Genomic DNA, 21,315 nt, shown 5'->3' with positions numbered 1-21,315 from the left:
TCTGCAGTGGGAGTTCAGCGGCTGACTGAAAATTACTTCAGTCCTCACGGCACATAAAACATGCTTTATGAGTACATAGCCAGGCGACATAGCTTGACTGTAACAATGCAGTTCAAGGCTCCAAATGTTTGGGTTGTATTTTTGAGAATTCTAATAATTCTAACACCAGCTCAAGCTAGAATGGTCACTGCAAAACCTGTCATTACACAAAATTCCATGAGTAACGCAAATACAATTGATGGTTTCCATCCTGTTTTAAAGGCACTTCATCAGCGGCTAAGCAATGATCTTGAATTGCTTTAAGGTCTAGGACAGACTAATGCACATTTATGGTATGATTTCTCTCTCCATATGTGTATCATCATGCTTATGTACACACAGCTAATCTGGTGTGAGAGAGAACTTTCCCAGGCGGAAGTGTAAGTAAGTAAGTCTGTGGAATTTATCTTTCAAGAGTAAATTGTGTTAGCAGTTAAGACCAGTAGCTGGCATACTTACTGCTTTCAGTTCTGAGGTGCTGAACACACTGACTTGTGTCAGGCTCTCACGTGGCCTTAAGGCTGTTAAAAATAAAATAAATAGTACAATTCTTCCTTCGCTTTGCAGAAGCATTTATTTTCACCCACAAGACAAAACTGTAGACACATTTTGTTTTAAAACTATTGTTCACCTGCATACATATATTCATAAAAAGTATTTTTTAAAAAAAGCCAGTTTTACGAATTATTAAAAGGTGTATTTAAAAGTAAACAAAATCTGTTTCTAGCATTTTGCCCATAGGGAAAAAAATATGTAAATACAAACAAGTCATGTGTGACTTCCTATTAACTTTTACATCCAGCTATTTTTGTAGCTTCTTTTTCTTTTTCTCTGGTTCGTTCTTGCTGCTTATCTCGGTAGGTAGATTTGCAGGTGTATCACTTCCTAGTATCTACAGTAAGAAAAGAATTAGAAGTCAGAACACTTTTCACTCTATTTTAGCTTCCATGATCCTGATAAAACTTGAATTTACTTGTGCTGCTCCTGTCAAGCAGCGGCCCTGTGAGGCTCGGGACACTGCATAGCAAAAACACATTTAGCGTTGGCAGAAACTGGAAAAACTTTTGCAATAAATTGGAAAGAGAATTTTTCTGAAGCAAGGAAGAACAATAATAGAGAAAAGCCTGTATGCTTACAGAGAATGACCTGTCCTCAAGGTAATCCAGAAGTGTGCTATGCTTTCTTTGAGAAAATGGAAACGAGTAGCATCCAAGCAGAGAAGAGCGAAGCAGGCTATGATAAAATACAGTTAAGTAGGGTTCATGAAACAACTGGACCAAGACCAGACATGTTACACTTCTGTCTACGGGCAGACTGTAACCCCTGATTAGAGAAGGTAACAGGCACTTCAGAAGCTTGATACAAGGAAGCTGGTCACTAGGACTTTAATACTACATTATAAATCAAGTGAAAGTGACAACAGTATACATACCAGTACAAGAGTCATTTAATGGTATTAAAGTAACACAGGCACCTATGCTGGAATTAAACCCACTGCCGTTAAGCTGAACTGTTTTGGTCATGTAGTTTTGGTCATGTAGTTAGGATGGCAACAATTATGCCACGCTAAGGAGTATCAGAGAGGCTGTGAGAACAGATAATGTGGTAACAATAAGTTACCCTTAATGAGTAAACGTCACAAGAAGGCTCACGACAGAATCTAGGATGGTAGGTGCCATAAAGGTCTGCTTCTTGGAGCAACTAGTCAGAGAGCCCCTAAAAAGGGAGAAGCAACTCTTGCCTGAGGTTACCCACAGAACCATCTCTGTGTACGTGACCCTGTATGTATGGTGTGCTGACACTCAGAATCATGCATGTGCTTCTGTTCCAGCTCAAAAAAAAAAGTCATATAACAAACGACAAAAACATAGAGGTGATGACAAAGATCAAAGATATGAAATAGTTTCCAGAAAAGCAGGAACTAACATAGTGGATAACAGAAGTATACAGAACTGAGTGGCACAGGAATGGTCAATAGGAATAAAAAACTATTTTTCATAGCATAGGAAATACAGTATGTCATCAAATAACAGTGTTAGGCATCATGCTTGAAACACATGAAAGGTGCTTCTTCATACACAGGGAGCTGGGGAACTCACTGTTACAAGATACTGTGGGAATCAGAAGCGTAAGCTGGGAAAAAGTGATCAAAGAAATCCACAGAACAAGACTCTATCATCTACTGAACACAAAGATGTGTATCTCTGGGTGAGACAGTATATAACATGTAAATTGCTGGAAGCTTTGAATGGACACAAGGGGAAGGATCACCATATGTGCATCTTTCTTACTCCTATACTCCTTCCTTACCTTCACAGAAATTAGTACAAGAAATAGAGGGGAAGGGGAGGGGAAAAAAAAAAACCAAACCCAATCAGCTTGCATTAGCCTTTGTGTCTGTTTCCAATGAAGGAAGCGTGTCACTGCCAGAGGAGTGCTCCTGAGCTATGCCCAGGGCAGCAGCTCTGACAGACAGAGCTGGTGAGCCCATGCAGTGCGCAGCTCAGCACCTGACTGACAGCAGAATGCCATACTACCAATTTCATTATCTACTCCTACTTTTCGAAGTCACGAGGATTGCCTTCAACTCAAGCTAACACAACAGCTCAAAGATCAGAATATTTACATGTGTTTGGAAACATGTAATTTCTCAGAAAAAAAGAAGTAATAATGTTTGACTATATGAACAAGGACCTCTTGCTTATTTTGGGTTTTCTTGTTCCTCCAAGATTACAGATACTCACTTACTGCAACTATCTGTCTACCAAAGTCACATGTAACTGAATGAAAGTACACAATCTTGTAATGGCATGCAAAAATACTCAGCAGGCCTGAGGTGTGAAACCAGGTGAAAACCCTAGTGTCCCAGATGCAGTAAGAAGATCAAATTGAAAAGTCTTATGACCAGAGCCACGATTATTAGGACATCATTACAGTTCTTACAACATTATCAAGAGAGAATTTTTATATTGTGGAAATTGTAAGAAAGGACTGCCATTTACAGGCAGCAATTATACAGTTTCCTTCTGAGCCACCTATCACAGTTACACCCTAATTTACTGGAGCAAAAAGATGATCCCACTGAGTTTTGGCAGATTTTCAAAAGGGAGATTTGATTACAGAACCATGAAATTCAAAAGATATTACTGCAGCAAATCATCATCTTTCCCATCAGTGGAAATATCCCTGATGGGCCCAGAAGGGAAATTTAATTTAGAGCCCTTTATTCTTTTCAACAGCCAGTGAAAGCAGACCTGTGTTATAGAGAGTAGATGTGAAGCAACTGCTACAATCTGCTGCTAAATGATTTTCTTCTAAGTTAAATTTCAATTTTACCATATACTAATTTTTCAAGATTACTGAAGGGTAATATGATTCAATGAATCACAAATCTTGTGGCTTACCTTTGGTTCTACCAACTCCATCCGAATTTTCTGATGTTGGATGTTAGAAGCATCTAACATAATGTTCACTTTAACTTTATCAAATACACGTAATGTTGTGTCTTCCACAGTAAGTGACGGTACCTGAAAGTTCAAATATTGTATCAACACCCACTGCTTGCAATGTCTTATGTTTTTATACAAATAAATATCTCTGTAGGAAATTAATGTTACATGTCAATAAAAATGAACACAAATTACTATCCTGAATGCTCAGTATCATAATACGTGATATAGACATTTTTGCAGTATTTACTCAGATAATTAGGTATTAGTAATATCTATTACAGAAACCAATTCCTGTCAGAACCTGTTCATTTAAGACTTATAAAGACCATATTGACACTACTGCTACAGATTAATAGATTTTCATTTAGAAACGCCTCTCTTACCCTTCTAAATCCAACTGGAATAGATTTCAGTCATTCTGCTCACTTACCAAATCAAAAAATAAAGTTATTTAAGAACGAACCTTATAAAACATACCTCATTGTTGTAATCCAGTTTTGGTGTTGGTTTACCTTTTTCTTCAAAGAAGACCGTTCCTTCTAACCCATACTTGGGAATCAGAACCACAACTGCATTTTTTCTTACAAATAATATATATGCATCTTCATTCACTACTCCTTTGCTTTTGAAGAACAGCTGTAACAGAAGTAAAATACATGAATAAGAAAAAAAAAAAGCATTCTCTTTAGGATTACAAATATATTAGCTTAAAAAAATAAAACCATTCAAATATAAATGTACAGTTAGTGATAATTACACACCATATATTGAAAGCAGATTAAAAAAATCCCATAAACTGTTTATAACATTACTGTAGTATTAGGTATTCATCGTATTTATAAAAAACATGAAGTAAAAAGAATCCTCAAGATGCCATTATTCTCAATTTTTCAGAACCAGCAATGCAATGTTGAAGCTTTTCCTCAAAGAAGGCAGCCCCCATTCTTAATCATTCCTGCAGACTTGCTTGGTTTTGCTCTACAAAGCGCAACTTGATGTTCCCTCCCTTCCTTTAAATTCAACATGAATTGTCCGTAGTTGATCCTAACATCTCAGAGCTACTTACCTGTGTGTGGAATGCAACAGATGCTCTTTGTGCGTATTGAGCCATTTTATGTCGGTAATTGAGGTTTTTACACATATCCGCTAGTTTATGTTTATCTGTAAGTTCTGGGTAAGTACTGTCTGCTCCTACGGCCACTGCCAGAAGTCGATGTACTATAATGTCAGCATACCTGCAACAGATAGGATGAAATGATCCATGACATATAAAAACATACTTTTTAAAATAAAATAAGTTCCTGAATATAATTTTGGTTTTACGAATCTTACAGACCAAAAAAGTTTTGTAATAATGATGGTCTACTGATAACTCCCTGTATTAATTCAAGATTGCTTGCTTTTATTACAATGCAACAGTTACAGCAGCAAGTTTCAAATTAGCAATGTTTTTATATGTAAAATACAGTCTCCTCAAAATTTACACACAGCTCCTGTCTGAAAAATGACTGGTCAGACTCTGCCTTAGTCTCTGGTTGACTTATATAACGCTAACTGATCCTGAAGTGCATTTATATGCCAGAGATAGGCATTAGGGATGTATTTCTCTTATTTTTATAAGTCTTTAAAAAAAAAAAATTATTAGACCTTAGGAGTTACATACAGTGAACCTGGGAGCTTATATGAAGATGGATCACCATGTAAAGCCACTGCTGTTTCTATTGAAATCTAAAGCTGAACAAAAAACTGTATTTTGTTTTAAATGGACAACACCACAAGTTAAAATAGAATTTCTTCACAAATAGATCACTTCTTTTGTTCTATGAAACTTTCATAAAATAAAAGTACCTTCTAATGGGTGAGGTAAAGTGGGTATAAATAGGTGAGGCTAAACCATAGTGATGAAAATCATTATCCATTCCAGAGCAGAAATAAACAGCTTGCATCATGCAGCGAGTGGTCAAAATTCGCAACAGTGTATTTAAATAGGGGAATGCAGGAGATTCAGCTTTGTCTAATGATTCAGCTAAAGCTTTTGCTGAATCTGTCTTAACTTCCAAATTCTAGAAGGAGGGAAAAAGAAATAAAAAAAGGTCAAGTATTACTAGCAAATATTAACAGAGTATAACCAGAAATGTAACAGCTACATCCATGCTGATCTTAGCAACTGGCACAGATATCACCTGTGCAACCTAATGGAATGCCACAATTAGAAAAAAAAATAAAAAAAAAAAATTAACCCATGCAAAGATCCTTCCCTCATTATTACTAATGCTCTATGCAAACAGTGAAAAGCAAAGTCAGTAGCTATCCATTCAGAACTAAGAAACACTTTATGCTAATATTAACAAGGTTTTTATTTCCTTTGGTTTGATTTTTCTATCCCTTTATTGAAGAAATCAAAAGGGATATCAAAGAGGAAAAAAAAAAAAGGAGGGGGGAAAAAGACACCACACAAAGATTCTTCCAAGCACAATGGAAACAGCAATCAACCTTCTTGTATGTCCTCCACAAAATTATGAAAACTTATACTTGGAAAAGTGATTTGTAAAACTAGTACTATATGACGCTAAGTTTGTTCCCTCTTTGCCAGTGCTATTCCACTTGAAAATAAATAATGCATTTTTAATCTCCAGTCACACAAAGTAAGTTTCATCACAAGATCAGTTGAATGTTCTTTACTTCAGGTACACCACTGACAACAAAGTATGATCTAGAGATCAAATATGCCTGTATTATGGTAAAATAATTGCATATTTATTTTAAAAGTGTAACAAAAATATAGCATATTAATACTTAATTGTGATGGCTCTGTCAGAGTAGTGAAAAGTCAGTTTGGTTTAGTAAAAGAACATTTGTCTATGCACAAGAATTTAGCTTTCCAAATAAAACAGTACTTTAAAAACAATTTTCAGAGTAAAAATGAAATAATTATCATTATTCCAGTTTTATAGCAGTGGAAAATGAAATGGGCTGGGTTTGGGCTTGTCTATTAATCTTAGTACACTAGATAGTATTTGGGAGTTTCTCACTTGCCTCTAGGATAAAAAAAGGGAGAGAAGAGTTGAAGGGAAAGGAAATACGAATGCACATCACAATGTCTAAAAAGTTGAAAGCTTAGCTCAAATAAAAGATCCTGAAACTGGAAAAGTAATTTTTCAGTTCAGACTTCGTTAATTAAATCAGACTTGTTTCAGGTTAAATTAACCTCTAGCTTATCTAAGGAGAGGATGGAAACTATAAACACATATGAACACAGTTTCTTACTTCCTGACTTTAAGAGAAATGTGTTATTTGATGTGACTGACCCATTTTTAAGTACATCAATAATGTATGTGTTCTGAAGCTAAAAACTGGCTCAAAAATCACACGTGGCTTGGAGAGGAAAAACATTCACAGCACACAAGAGTTACAATAGAAAAGACTTAAAGAGTGATTTGCTTTCTTTACCTAAGAAAGGGTTTGAAAAGCGCAAGATTCTTCATCTACAGGTACAGTTATCTTGCTACAAGTACTAGCAATTTCAAAGTGTAGCTGATACACTTTCAAAATACTGCTTTCCAATCCTTGTTCTTGGTAAGTAGCCAACCAGTGAGAAAACACAGCTTTCTGTCATTATTTCACTTAATTAGCATGGTAAAAACTTGCCTTGGACTTTGCGGCCTTCACAAGGATGTCATAATTTGATGGGGGAGGAGCAGGATGTTTCCGGAGCAAGGCAAACTCCGGGAACTCATCGTAAATTTTTTGTGCTACAGAGACATTGGCAAGTAACATAAACTCTTCAACCATGGAATTTGTTTCTCTATCAACATAAAATATTTTATATTGTTAGAAAAGCATTAAATTATATATTTGAGTGTCTAATGAAGAAAAACATTCTACAATCCTAACCATACTATATAATACTAAACTTGTGGGTTTGAACATTTATACAATGAGACAAACATTTTTAAGACTAAAACATAACATTTATTAAGTTTGAAATCCTGAGTTAAAAGAAAACTAAAATATTCTAAAATACCTAATTATATTCAAGAAAAACACTCTTTAAAATGCCCCAAAAGACCAACAGATAAGCCTCTTGATTTCTGCCTAAGAGTATTGTTCCAATATTGTGCATATAAAGTTTGAAAGCACCATGTTACACACCATAAAGTCGTGGCAGTATACACCACTAAGTGTAGATATTAGCACAGAAACTAAGTAGTAGTATGAAAGTAAGAATCTATCTTCAGAAATAAAATCGGTAGCTCTGTTTCTGGAACTTGTCAGTAAGATTGTATCACTCATGCAATAACTGCTCTGTGGTTCTTAAGGTTTCAGTAATCCATAACTCTGAGTTCTACTTTCTCCCCTTTGTTAATACCAGGAGAAGAGCATCACAGAGAAGACAGTGGGATGCAGAAAGTTTGGATCCTAATGATCCGTTAAATCAGTAGTAAAGACTTAAGTTCACATGTGAAGCATACAGTTCAAAACCTGTTTCATGTATAGTGCAGTAAAATACAGAGGAATTCTCTTTTCTAGGATCAGCTTGCCCAGAGAAGCTGTGGAGGCCCCCTCCCTGGCAGTGTTCAAGGCCAGGTTGGATGGGGCTTTGGGCAACCTGGTCTAGTGGAGGGTGTCCCTGCCCATGGCAGGAAGCTTTGGACTGGATGATCTTTAAGGTCCCTTCCAACCCAAATCATTGTGTAATTCTATAATTGTCCTGCACTATTATAGGCACTTTGTACACTAGTAACTAAATGTTGCTACTTAAACATGTCTTTAATTCCATCCCTGCACTGAATTAACTACTTGAGGTAAAAATGCATACTTGAGCTCCTTAGTCTGCAGATCAATAGGATCATGAGTTTCACTGTCCATGTGGAAACGAACTTCTGGTGAGGAAAGTGTTAAGGCTCTGGAAGACAGTAAGTGCTAAGAATGAATTACAGAAAAGCAGAAACAGCAGCTGAGTTGCAGGCCTGTACACAACATCTGGGTTTATCTTTAAACTGTAATTTAAAATTAGCAGAAATTAAAAACACAATCGTGGAATTAATGTTCAATTAGCTGAAATTATAATGCTGACACATCAATATTAGCTCCTAAAATGTCAAATGCTACTCCTCTGGTTGTGTTTTTATAATGACTATAAGAGATCCATATTGTTTGACCTTGTGAAGGCAGAGTTAACATCCCAAGTATATATTTTTGGGGAAATGCAGATAAGCATTTTTATGAAAATTGAAATTGCAAAATACTTATTTTTCAGAAGATTTTCACTGGAAAAATGGACACAGAGGACCATTATACAGTTTCACAGCAAAAAAATAGCCATTAAAAAAACCAGAGAAAAACGTAACAGGGACACTGCACAGTTTACCCATTATCAATTCTCTTCTTCTTCAGAATTTTTGCTAATTTGTTTAGTCCACGTAGGCTGGTAGTAATATCATCATTCATAGCTGCTGAATCAATTCTCATCTGTGCTTCGGCATATGTAAGAGAAGCCTTGAAGAGGTTAAAAAAAAAAGACAAAAAAAAAAGACATCAAGATACGTATTGAATACTGAAAAGAAAAACATATTTCTGTCTTGCAGAAACTGCAGTTTGCTGTCAAAGTTGGTTCACAATAAGAGTAGAAAGCTTTGCATTCAACACCTAAATGCATGTCATTCTCAAACAATAATGGACAAAACAGGAGAGATCTATGCACAATATTAAGAAATACCAGGCATTTACAGTGTTTTTTTATGCTGATCACAGATCTGTTTTATGCATTAGAGGTTTAATTTTTAGAAATATATTAAACACATACAGAGTCCACTGAATTTAACTGAAAATTATGACCAGCTGGTATATACCAACCACATCCAATACATTTACACTTTTAAAATGAAATACCCTAACAAAGTACATACACAAAAAACATTGCAGCCTTACAGGTTTAAAAGAACAGAACAGAACCAAATATTTTAAGAATTTAAGCATTATTTTCTAATAAAATATAAATCAATAAACTGAAAGAAGAAAACTTTACTATCAAGTCTGTTGATCAGCTTTTATAAAAAGGTCTCCAGCTTTTTTTTCAGAATTATAATATTATTTACATGACTCACCTTGGAATTAATAATACTCTTCGTAAATCTGGTTTTTAGAATTTCAGCCTTATGGTTCATCTCCCATATACATGAAAATGCAAGCCTATGAGAGGGAGAAGGGGGCGTGAAATCTGTTAAAATCCACATATAAACATCTGGAGTTTTTTGTCAGGATCAAAGTATGGATCATATACATATACCTGTCCACATTTGATCTCAGGGAGCACAAATTGGAACTAAGTAACTCTGGAACCATATCAATCCTCTGCAAAGTATAGAATAAAAATAATGACTAGTTATAAGTATGTACTTTAATTTCCTGATTTTTAGCATACTAAAAGCTTGGAAATAATAATTACTTTCTTTTTTGCTAAGAAAGCTCAGATTTCTGAAAGTAAGCTACTTTAGAGGAAATTCAATCCAAGATCCATTCTAAGTTTTTTAGTAACTCATTTCTGCAAAGAAATTGTAGTCTGTGAGAAATAAGTTAAAATAAACAGCACTAAGTATACAGCTGTAATGAATACAAATCATAGGACACAAGAGAGGTTTAGCCACCACAAAAAAAAAACAATAGAAAAGGCAAAACCAGGCCACCTCTGCAATTCCAGATCAGAACTACATGTTATTAATGCTTCAAACAGGAGTGGAAAGGATATTCTCCAGATAATGGATTTAAAAACAAATAGCTAAATAAATATTTCTCCCTCTTGTTGGGCAGGCTGAATGACAGAAAGCACCTTCGTTTTGATAACCTTGGGCAAATTAAGTGCAGTCCAAAGGAGTCTACTTTTTTTGCCTTAGAGATAATGTCTCTACTCCCAAGAATTAAAAGAGGAAAGCAATGAAAAAACCAACCACTTAATTGTACAAAAAGCTTTTTATATAGAAAACAATTACTTTTTCACACAGATATACTGTTGTTCCTCTTTTTGCTGACTCCTCATCCAAAGCATTTCCTGGGCGAATAAAATGACTGACGTCTGCAATATGTACACCAACCTAGAACACAAGCATCACATTATGCATCTTAGGAAACAGAAAGTTCTCAACATGAAACTGTCTCAAGTTTTTATTTACAACCCAATGTACCCATTCCCAGTTCCCTTCAGCAGCTCCTACACTTAGTAATAAGAATAGTTAAAACCTATCATACTGATATTAAAAAATGAATAGTTACAGCAATTATGCAAAATAAGGGCATGTGTACATTTAGTGGAAAGTTATACTCATTACCAATGCAACTCTTCTTGCCTGGGAGCTCAAATAACCTCTTTCATTTTCTTCAAGGCTCACTACAAATTCGGTTTTACTTTTCTGTTTGCTAGGCTTTCTATTTTGGCACACTCTGCTATTACAATTCCAAATTAATTTATAATGAAGAAAACCTGACTAAATCAGATATACGGGGTAGAGAGCTGGTGTTAAGTCTGTAGCTTTTTAATGCCTTTTATTTTTTTAATAAAATAATCATTCTTTAGGCATTACAGCAGTAGATTCACTTCTTCTATTGATAGTTCCTTATCCTAGCTGTAGATATCCATGTTTATACTTAGCTAAAGCAGTAAATAAATTGTATGTTAATTTCCCATGCCAAGTGAGCAGAAAGCAGGGTGAAATTTAGACGACATTAAATTCCCACTTCTGACACTGATGTAATGCAAATCAACTCCCTTTCTTTATTACCATCTCAGTTATGTAAATACCATTCATTTCTTTTACAACAGATCTGGAGCTTTGCTCATGTCATTTACTATTACCGGTACCGCACTGTTTGTAAAATAAAGGAAGAAGTAAATAAATAAATGACTCAAAAAAAAAAAAAAAAACCCCAAAAAAACCCAAAAAACAATACCTCTATATTTCCATTTTCTAACTCTCTACAATGTAATGCATCATCAATATCTGTACAGCCAGGAGGATCAACACTACAAACACACAGATTCCTTAAGTCCTCCCTGTATTTCATATCCTGAAATAAAAAATATTAAAAAAAGTATTTGTTATTAAGAACATCCTCCTATCAAAGTAAAAATGACCATTTGAGAAAGGCACTTTGCATAACACTTTCCAGAGCAACTGAGTATTTTCAGAGTGCTTTTTTTTTGGTCTTAGAACAAGATGATGATCAAGTACTGAAAAATTTTCTGGTTTACAGCCAACAGGAAGATAGAATAAAATCACAATCTTTTCATCATCTCAGAATTAGCAGAACCAGGAATCAAGAAGTGAAATTTTGACTGATGTCCAGCTGGACAAATTGTTTAGGATATGATTGCTCTCAATTAACTTTAGCTTTATAAGGCTTAGATGTCTAGACAGTTGAAAGGAACAAAGTATCTACTTTTGTATCATGGCTACAGAAAGATACACAAAATGAACAAACAAACTAGCCCATCCAAAACAAGAACATATGACACTCAAATTGTTCCCTGATGACATTTTTCCATATGTTCTAAAGCAACTATTTCCCATATTTAAGCTACTGGAGAGAACTTGAAATTCACTAACAGCATTTAAAACAAGCAATTCTGCAAACACCAATTTCTCTTTCTCTAATTAATTTACTGGATTATAGCGGGATACATTAAAATCTCTCTTTGGATTATTTTAGTGATGACACAGGCTGCCACATTTGGTTACAAAGCTATTTAGCAAGATGAAAAACTCTTAGGGATGATCTTACAATTATTTGAATTGTAGTCTCTCTCCTTTACAAAAAACCTCTTTTCAAATATTTTTATTTTTAATGAAACTTGTAATATAGTTTGTATCTTAAAATATCTATCTCTAACAAACACAGTTTTAGCCAAAAACTGCAGAGGCCTTGTTTCTATAAGAAATCTGGCTGAAAGTACACCCTAAGACAGAAGACAAATGTTGTCCAAAACAATCCTATTTTTGGTGCACTGGGGTATCCAAGAACATCACAGTTTGATTTGAAGGAGAATGCACAGTAATTATTACAATAATTTAAAAATTATTACCTGTTCTGTAATGCTCCATGGCATTTTTGGTAGGAAACTAAGGACACCCTGGGAAAAAGGCTGATGAGGGACATCATGCTCAAGCAAAAGAACTTCTGTCTCGGTCTCTTTATCTCCAGCAGTTCCCAAGTTCTTTACAAAATGACCCTGAAAAACAATATACATGCATACAAATATATACATAGGCATGCACATCAAGCAATATTTTTTCCACAAAAATAAGTATTTGAGACCATTCTCTCATAGGTTATTAGTATATTAAACTACATAGAAGGAGTAGTCTTTCCTTCTTCAGTTAACTTTCTCTGTTTTAAGAGAGAAATTTAATTTCAAACGTTTAATCGATTCAGTAAGTCTGAACTTTGTACTTCTCCCTCTTTTTCTAGAAAGGTACTAAATTCTCCACATTTAAGACTGCAAAAATCGTAAACGTAGCAATTCAGTTTTGCAGGGGAAAAAAAACATTGCTGCACAAGCAACAAAACTAACAAGATCTAATTTCTCCATGGGTTTGTGTTGTGCCACACATCCCACTCCCTAACACTGCATTAACTACTTCCTTTCTCACATCTCATCCTCTGCAGTAATGCTGTCTTTGTCTTAACGCTCCTTCCATATATTACAAGTTTCCTTCATTTCTCTAAACATGGGTGAGACAGCTGTGCTCACACTCATTACAAGCTATGCATTCCTACACAAGGCAATGGAAGCCTCTTCAAAACGTAGTGTTCAACAGAAATGGAAGCTGGTGTCCTCAATTTCTCTTATATCCTCCTGTTTATTTACAAAGAACTTTTAGGAACTTAATTACCTGTAACTCTGCCCCACTGGCAATTTGACTGAATTTGGCCAATGTGTTTGAAACTACTTGCCAGGACAGCAATCGGTGTGTGGATGAGTAGAGCCACAGTGAAAGGTTTGCATTTCTAGCAACCCAGACTAAAATAAGACTGTCCCTAGTTAGTCTAAATAAAACACCTACCACACATATGTTCAATGCAGAACCTGAGGACCAAGCTTTTAAAGTATGATAACCCATACCTGGTTTTTGGGGTAAGAGTAAATTAAATCATTTGAGGACTTCCTTAATTTGCACCATCAAGGAATGGCACTTAAAGAACTTAAAATTCATGTCCACACTTTTTGAAGTTACTCATGGTTGCAGATAATAATAAACATCTTACCTAATAAACACACAAAAATCAGACAGATAAAAGTTCAGAAAACACCTAAACTTACATTAGGATACCTGGAATTCCTGGGCCAACCATCAATAGCAACAATTATTCTTTGTCCTTCCAATGTATCTGCTTGTCTTGTTTCTATTCGAATTCGAGGAATTCTGCGATCAGCAGGTGTAAACAAATGGCGCCTTGCCTATTAACATCCAGAAAAAGGAACAAATAATTTCTAATTAAAGAAAAAAAATCTGCACTTAGAATAATTTGATTATTTCCTTACCTCTTTGATCTGTGATTTGGAAAGCATGCCACAAAAGGGTCTCCAGTTTCGCTTTATAATGCCCACTATTTTTCCGGTAGGTCTCAGCATGTCCTTGTTAACAGAAGTCTTCAGCTGGTAGAAAACAAGAGGTTAAAACCACAATGCTGAACTTATGTTAACATATTTTACTATAGCATTTATCTCAAACCTTGGTGGTAATAACTTCTGTATCACTATAACGCCATAAATTCTATTATGACTTCACAAACAGAACTCTATCTTCCTGCGCTTTGCATGACTTTTAGTATTTTTAGTATGTGAACAACTACTTCATTGTGTTTTGTTTCATCTTAATCGACATTGTTTCAGAAAAACAAAGAACAGCAGAAAAAGACTCTGAAGAAATGTTACCTTGTTCCACTGTCTCTGCTTATTCTACAACTATCTCCATTTTTTCCCCCAAGCTATTATAATTTTTAGAAGCCCTTTTATGTTGCTTGAGAATTCTCCAATAATTGTTAAAAAACATTTTCATGGAACTCAGTGGGAAGATCACGTTTCTAAAGAAATGCAAGTATTTGTTGGACCAGGTACACATGTATGTGCACTGCATGCGCATTCAGCAGAATTACTGCAAGAAGCTAAAGAATATTTTACAGCTGGTTCCAAACATATGCATTGCCTATAAAAGCTGACTGTCATCGTGAAATAACATCTGCTCCTATTCTAGCAAATCCTAATCTGCACATCAGTATATAGCTTTGCATTATTACCTGACTACCACTCAGTAACTTTTAGATTTATTAAGTTTAACAAGGTAATGTGGGAATTTCTGATGGGGATTAATTAAAAAAGTATCGGTTTTATACATATTTATATATTTAAGGCAACTGTAGCATTATAATTTCCATATTCACAATAGCTTTTAGGAGTCAGTATAAAAAGGATGTATAAATCTAAAGCCTAACAACATTGTCAGGGTATTGTGGATTCCATCTCTCTCTTAACATAAGTAAAACATTATGTAATTCATACAATGTTTTCTTTCTCTTCTTCATTTTCAATGTCATCTTCATTCTGGCCTTCATCCTGCAAGACCACTGAGGATGGTGCCACCCATTCATCTTTTGCCAACAATTCCACAGCTACAATATCTTCGTGAACTGCTCGGTTTAAATGTTTCAGTCCCTGTATAATTATCTGGATTTTTTTTAGAAAGCAAAAAATGAAAATGCAAATATTTATGATGATAGCAACAGAAGACACAAAGCAGTATAACAGAACAGAATCCATGTATAACAGGCTCTGCACTCTAAAGAACATTTTAAGGCATGTTGGTGAGACATTTTCTTCCTTCGCCTAGGTTTCTTTCAGTACTAATGATATCATTTCAGGATTTCAATTGCATCTATAAAAATAATTTGTTTTCGCCAGACTTTTTTTTTTTTTTTTTTTTTAAATCAGACAATCCTATTTTTGCAGGCTAGGACACTCCACAGACTACTGGGAGATTGGAATAAAAGAAACAGAGATCTAGAGAAGCACCTCCAGCTGCCACTACAAACAGGGAGGGAGGAAACAACTGCTGCTGCTTGGATACAGGGTCTGTACAACTGTAGCAACAGAGAACCCAGCAGGCAGACAGCTGGGTTAACTGCTTGGAGGGGAACAGCTCATCTACTCATCACCAGGCACGAAAATAGCAGGGGAAATAAAGCAAAAGCCCCACAAGGCCTCACCACAGTTTTTTCTGAAAAATCCTTCTACAAACTTGTTTCTCTGTCTTTCACCATATATTTCAAACTAATTTAAAGAAGTGTTATATTTGAATCACTTAAAAAACTATTAACAACCAAGATTCAGCTTTATTTTATCAAGTATTTTATCAAAGCACAAAGCATAATTTTAGACACATTATATTCTCTTTTCAAAAATGAGCATAGTCAACATTTCAGTAGTCTACATCCATACAAATAAACAAAAACAAAGCAAAAAAGTCAGAAAAACACTGAAGAGAAAAATTTACTGTAATGCTCCTTTTTAAATACATACGTCACCATGAAAGAATTACATTTTAAGTCATTACTGAGGCTAGTTACAGTTCACAGCATGAAGTCAAAATGAAAAACTCACCTCTTTGTTTTCTTCAGCATCTCCATGAACCCAAACAGTGGCTTCAAGATAATTATCTCTGCTTGCCCTGTAAGTTCCTTGGAGGTAAATACCAGATTTTATTCCTTGCTGCAGTTTGCTAAGAGGAATATGTTCTGGGAAAATTATTTTACCACTTTCTATTTCTTTCTTTAAAAGAAAAGAAAAAAAAGGAGGGGGAAAAAAAAAAAGGAAATTTTCAGTCTTTTGTATTCATGATGATTCCAAAAGCGAGCTCAGGAACATGACACTCCAGCTAGCAAACTCTAACTATGTGTAGGCATGAATACGTACATAATGAAAAACTACTATTAACAGCAATTTTTCTAATGAAGTGTAAAGAATATAGAAACATGACACTTCTAGGAATGCCTCCTTTTCTTTTCCTGTTTGCTTGCAGTTACCTAAAAAGATACTGCACAAGTCACATACACTTTTACATTGATTTGGATATACTGACTAAACATATAGTCAGTGAAGAAAATATTAGCATAGTACTACATAGTAAAGAGTATAGCACACAATGTAATCATATGCTGTATGTTATATGCTGTGTGTTATGTGTTATAAAAACACACTACTGTGACTAAACTTTGGAGCAGTCAGACAATTAAAGCTAAATGAATATAGATATTAGGAAGAAATTCATCCCTGTGAGGGTGGTGAGGCACTGGCACAGGTTGCCCAGAGAAGCTGTGGATGCCCCCTCCCTGGAAGTGTTCAAGGCCAGGCTGGATGGGGCTTTGGGCAACATGGTCTAGTGGAGGGTGTCCCTGCCCATGGCAGGGGGGTTGGAACTAGATGATCTTTGAGGTCCCTTCCAACCCAAACCATTCTGTGATTCTATGAGTCTATGAACTACAGCTAACCACTGGAAAGATCAGCAGACCCCTCCACTTTTTCCCCACTCTGGCATGTTCCACTCCATTCTGTTAGAACCAACTGATGAAATTAACTTTCCCATTTTTTGGCAGTATTAGTTTTCAGCTGTATCAGTATTATGTGAAAATACATCTTGAATCTTATAAACACAAAGCACAAGGAAATAGAAGAGGATGCACCTCATCTTCAAGCTGTAGCCTGCGTTTATATCAACTGATAACAAAAATCAGAGCTTTTGATAGAGAATTATTTTGATCAATAAGGTAACATAAACTTTCAAATAGTAGATACAAAGCAAAGACCAAATGGTTTGCGATATACACTTATGTAGTTTTCATTTTGTTTCCATAATTTCTAATATACACTTTCTTTAACCAATTGCTATTATTTTCGTCTTCACATCAGTTATCTAAAGCAACTGGCTTTTTACAAATAACTAGATGTAAGCATACAAGCAGCAGTAAAAACAGCTGTAATATTTCCTTTCTTCTATTAAATTGTCAAAAAGTTATACTGCCAAAATGGTAATAAAGTCCAGAGTCCTCATTCTCTAAACTGATGCCAGTTGCCTGACATATGGTGTCCAATAATATACTGGAAAACATTTGTGATTAATTTATTTTATAAAAAGAAAATAAAAACATACCCCTTCATCAGACACACAAGCAAGACGATCTACAAGATCAGGATTAGCTATCAAGCTTTTTATGTACTCCTCACCTACAAAAGCACACATATAGTTATTTATGCAAGAGATGCATGGGATTTAGGTATGAAAACACTGCTGAGATTGTATATCTGAGCAATAAATTAAACATACATGCCATTTCACTTACATGTATAAGCAGTTATCCCTTCCTCTAGAGCTTTCTCTTTATTAGTTCTGTCATTTGTTAAAAAGATAACTTGGATCTTCTCCTCATCCTCTATTTTCTTCAAGTGTTCATTGTACCATTTTACTGCTACCCGAATGGCTCTGTCATTGCGGTCATTAGAAGTTTCTCCCTGCTCTTGCTGTATATATGTTTCTCTAAATAAATAAAAGGGGGGAAACAAAATAAAACAAAGCCCAACATCCATCCATACTTACAAAAATTTTTCAGACAAACAAGATCAAAATTGTGAGGCCAAAAGAATCATTGCTGTACCAATTTTTGTCATATGTGTAACACTCTATAGGCCACTGAAGAAGGCTCAGGAGATAGAAGCGTCAAGAAAAACAGCAAGGAAGCGTTAATTTCTAATAAAGCCTTCTCACTGACAATTGAAGAGGAGTGCATTCAAGATGCTAGAACTATGCATTCAAGATTCGTAGAACTATGATACTGCAGCAGTGGAAACTACTTGTGAGCACAATTAAAGGTAAATTAAAAAAAACCTGTTGGTTTGTGACAGAAAGCTCTAAGAAATGAAGACGTGATTAATGTTTAAAAGGGACACTAAAATGGAAAAGCATTATTCCATTGCTCAAGTTAGTCTTGTCTATAAACTTCATTCTACATTATAATCACCTTTTCACTATACGCTTATACTAATTATAAAACAGAAAAGCTCCTGAAACATGCAACTATTTCCCAATACAATTTCTTAGAAGTATCAAGTTCAATGCACCTCAGCCTAAATTTTTTTTACCTAGTTCATATGTTGCAATTCTGTTTCCCAGTTTTCTTTTGCTGGACATCAGTATAACTTTATTATACCCTATTCCACACCTTACCGATGATGTTCATTGGTGAAAGAATAGAAATGTTTTTCAGGGTTTGCAATCACATCCCTAATTCGCTTGTACACTGGTGCACTCCGATTCCTGACTTCTTGTAAGACTGTCTGTAGCACAATGACATTCTTAATAACAGGATCTTCAAGTATATCAATCTGAGGAACAAAATGGAAATCAATTAAAATTGTTGTTTAATAACAGGACTTGAAATATTCGTTTGGTTAATACGTAAAAAGCTAAAATGAATAATGAGTTGCAGTACTTTTGCCTTTTTCTCTCACTGTTGGGAAACTATAGTATATTAAGCTGCTTGCTCCTGCTTGTGGGCAAAAAGTTCAGATAAGATTTTCCAGCTTCTTCGTGACCTGAATTTTGCTGGAGTGAAGATAAGGACTTACTGTGTCTTCCACCAAATTCAGCCCCACTGTGTGCAGGACTCCAATCAAATTTAAGTCCATGTGTACACCAGAAATTTTGTTTACATAAAATAGGTTCTTGTAAATTATAATCTTTGTAAACGAAATACATCTATGCACAATCTGACAGTAATCCAACATAATTTAAAGGCTGTGTGTCTTATGTCTTTGTGAGGAATGGAAACCATACAATAGTATCTGACCACTATCACACAGCTAACATGGACATGCCTGTGCACGTGCAGGCTTAAGTTCTCCAAAAACAATCCCACTGTTGCACTGCAATTTTAATTTCTGCAGATTCAAATCAACTGGAATTCTGTTAGCTGCTCTTCACCTTTTCAAAGACTGTTGGGGCTTTTTTTGAGGAAATTTATTAAAAAATTTCCAGCACTTTTCTTTGCCAACTCCTGACAGCCGTGGTGTGCAAGAGACAAAAGTACAGCAAAAATCCATGCTCCGCCAGGACAAAAAGGTGAGCTTAATTTCCTAAGCTTGTGGCAAGAAACTGTGCAAACCCACCTCCAAAAAGAGACAGCTATAAGGCTCTAGAGTGCATGGCTAAAAGAATGAAAAGCAATGCCAGACCACGCTTCTCTGCACCTGATGTTTAGATGACCTAAAAGATTTAGAGCCATGTTCGTAGAGCAAGAAATCCAGTATTATTCTACGCACAAGCTGAATTACTAGGCCAGGTCTTACTGTGGCAGTCCTGTTCTAGTTGCTAGCTAAAACTTTTTCCTAGTGTTACCAAGACTTCCTAATCCCTGTTGCTCCAGTTCATGGCAGTGTACCCTGGCACGTTCTCAGAACACTCTATAGTATATACAAGCTTTGCCAACAGACACCAAGAAGTCCATGGGTTACAGGCTGAAAACATCCCTTGACTTGCTGTTTTGGGAAGAAAACCCTTACTTACAACTTGTGGGATGGGTAACTGCTAAAACACTTGAGTGTTGTGCCCCTCTCCTGAGTAATCCATGCTAGGATTCATTAATTACTTCCAGTCTCCATTGTCTGCACAGGGCTAGTCTACTTTCTACAGATGTATTCAAAAGCAACCAAAAAAAAAAAAAGGTCAAACATTGAACTTGGGAATTCACTGCATCCCAACCTGGAGTTCTACTGTCTGCACTGCCCAGACTCAAGCCTTTGCACAATTAGTGATGGGCTGCAGAATAAAGTTCATCCCATGCTTCGAGAGCTGTACAGGGGATTGATTTTGCAGCTCTTATTCATTACCTGAAATCAATACCACGGTATAAAGAACCTACGCCTACAACAGTCTCTGAAAAATAAAATAGGTATTTAGGAGAATTCAGGTTGACAGGAAAATTCAGTGACCACCTGAAGATCCCGATCACTGCTTCACAGTCTATTCGCTCTATTACATACCTATATCAGGCCACAACAAAAAAAATGCTGGTTTTTATTCCTACCGTCAGGCAGCAAAACATAAAATCGAAATATAGATCTTGTATCACAGACTAGACTCGGTGACGCTGAAGGCCTCCTCCATAGCTGGCAGGGAAAGTAAAGACTACCCGTTCAGGGACCCAGCAGAGGCACTGCTAAACGCGCCCCTCCAGGGACGACGCCGGAACCCCACGCCTAAGGGGAGCGGGTTAACTCACACCCGCACGGATTTAATCAAGGCTGGAGCAAGGCTTAAAGCTCCACAGGATGCACGGCCGGGCCCAGAGGGAGGCGGCGAGCCCTCCCCGGCGCCCGGGCCTGTGGATCCGCTGAGACAGCCGCCGCCCGCCCCCTCACCAGAATCGTCTCCGGGAGCCGCTCACCTGGTGAAGGAGGAGGTTGGTGTCGGGCAGGAGGTAGTGCGGCCCGGGGCAGAGGCTGCTGGCGGCGCCGCCGGGCTGTGCCTGTAGGCCGAGGCCGGGCCCGGCGGGGCGGGGGGGGCAGAGGCGGCAGGCGACGGCGCCGCAGGGGATGTCATCGCGCAGGTAGTGCTCGCGCACCACCTTCACCACGGCCCCCGCCCGCGTGCGCTTCAGGAACATCCGCGAGGTCAGCATGGCGCACGCCGCGGCAGCCCGGCCGACCCAGCGCCTCCCGGCACGCACCGCCGAGGAGAAGCCCCGCCTCCCATCGTGCCGCGCGGCAGAGGGCGGGAAGCGG

The 21,315-nt window shown here is 36.6% G+C and overlaps 2 protein-coding genes across 2 annotated transcripts in view; one reads left to right on the top strand and one right to left on the bottom strand.

The window, feature by feature from the left end:
• BORA (BORA aurora kinase A activator) overlaps nt 1–16,150 on the top strand; it is a 35,698-nt gene extending 19,548 nt beyond the window's left edge. Inside the window, exon 13 of the mRNA XM_075741695.1 lies at nt 15,493–16,150. Within this exon, the coding sequence (XP_075597810.1) occupies nt 15,493–15,497 (5 nt within the window). The 3' untranslated portion in view covers nt 15,498–16,150. The remainder of the gene's footprint in view (nt 1–15,492) is intronic.
• DIS3 (DIS3 exosome endoribonuclease and 3''-5'' exoribonuclease) lies at nt 595–21,299 on the bottom strand. The gene is made up of 21 exons (XM_075741688.1): nt 20,979–21,299; nt 18,761–18,918; nt 17,880–18,073; nt 17,690–17,763; nt 16,144–16,311; nt 15,046–15,210; nt 14,029–14,142; nt 13,807–13,944; nt 12,568–12,714; nt 11,436–11,552; nt 10,481–10,582; nt 9,781–9,845; nt 9,599–9,683; nt 8,863–8,990; nt 8,311–8,397; nt 7,140–7,296; nt 5,340–5,554; nt 4,558–4,726; nt 3,969–4,127; nt 3,444–3,566; nt 595–931 (listed from the first exon to the last, which is right to left on the bottom strand). The coding sequence occupies exons 1-21, from the start codon at nt 21,210–21,212 to the stop codon at nt 842–844; spliced, it is 2,889 nt and encodes a 962-aa protein (XP_075597803.1). The 5' UTR covers nt 21,213–21,299; the 3' UTR covers nt 595–841.
• Nucleotides 21,300–21,315: the final 16 nt, after the last annotated feature.

This window comes from Balearica regulorum, chromosome 1 (genome assembly GCF_011004875.1).
Source record: "Balearica regulorum gibbericeps isolate bBalReg1 chromosome 1, bBalReg1.pri, whole genome shotgun sequence".
NCBI classification, from domain to species: domain Eukaryota; kingdom Metazoa; phylum Chordata; class Aves; order Gruiformes; family Gruidae; genus Balearica; species Balearica regulorum.
Note: the sequence above shows the minus strand (reverse complement) of the source record. Positions and strands in the feature narration are given on the sequence as shown.

Coding starts and splice junctions, on each gene's coding strand:
- DIS3 (XM_075741688.1), bottom strand. CDS start 21,212: ATGCTGACCTCGCGGATGTTCCTGAAGCGCACGCGGGCGGGGGCCGTG. Junction 18,919..20,978: donor CCAACCTCCTCCTTCACCAG/GTGAGCGGCTCC, acceptor TTTGTTCCTCAG/ATTGATATACTTGAAGATCC. Junction 8,991..9,598: donor AGAGTATTATTAATTCCAAG/GTGAGTCATGTA, acceptor AACCTCTTCAAG/GCTTCTCTTACATATGCCGA.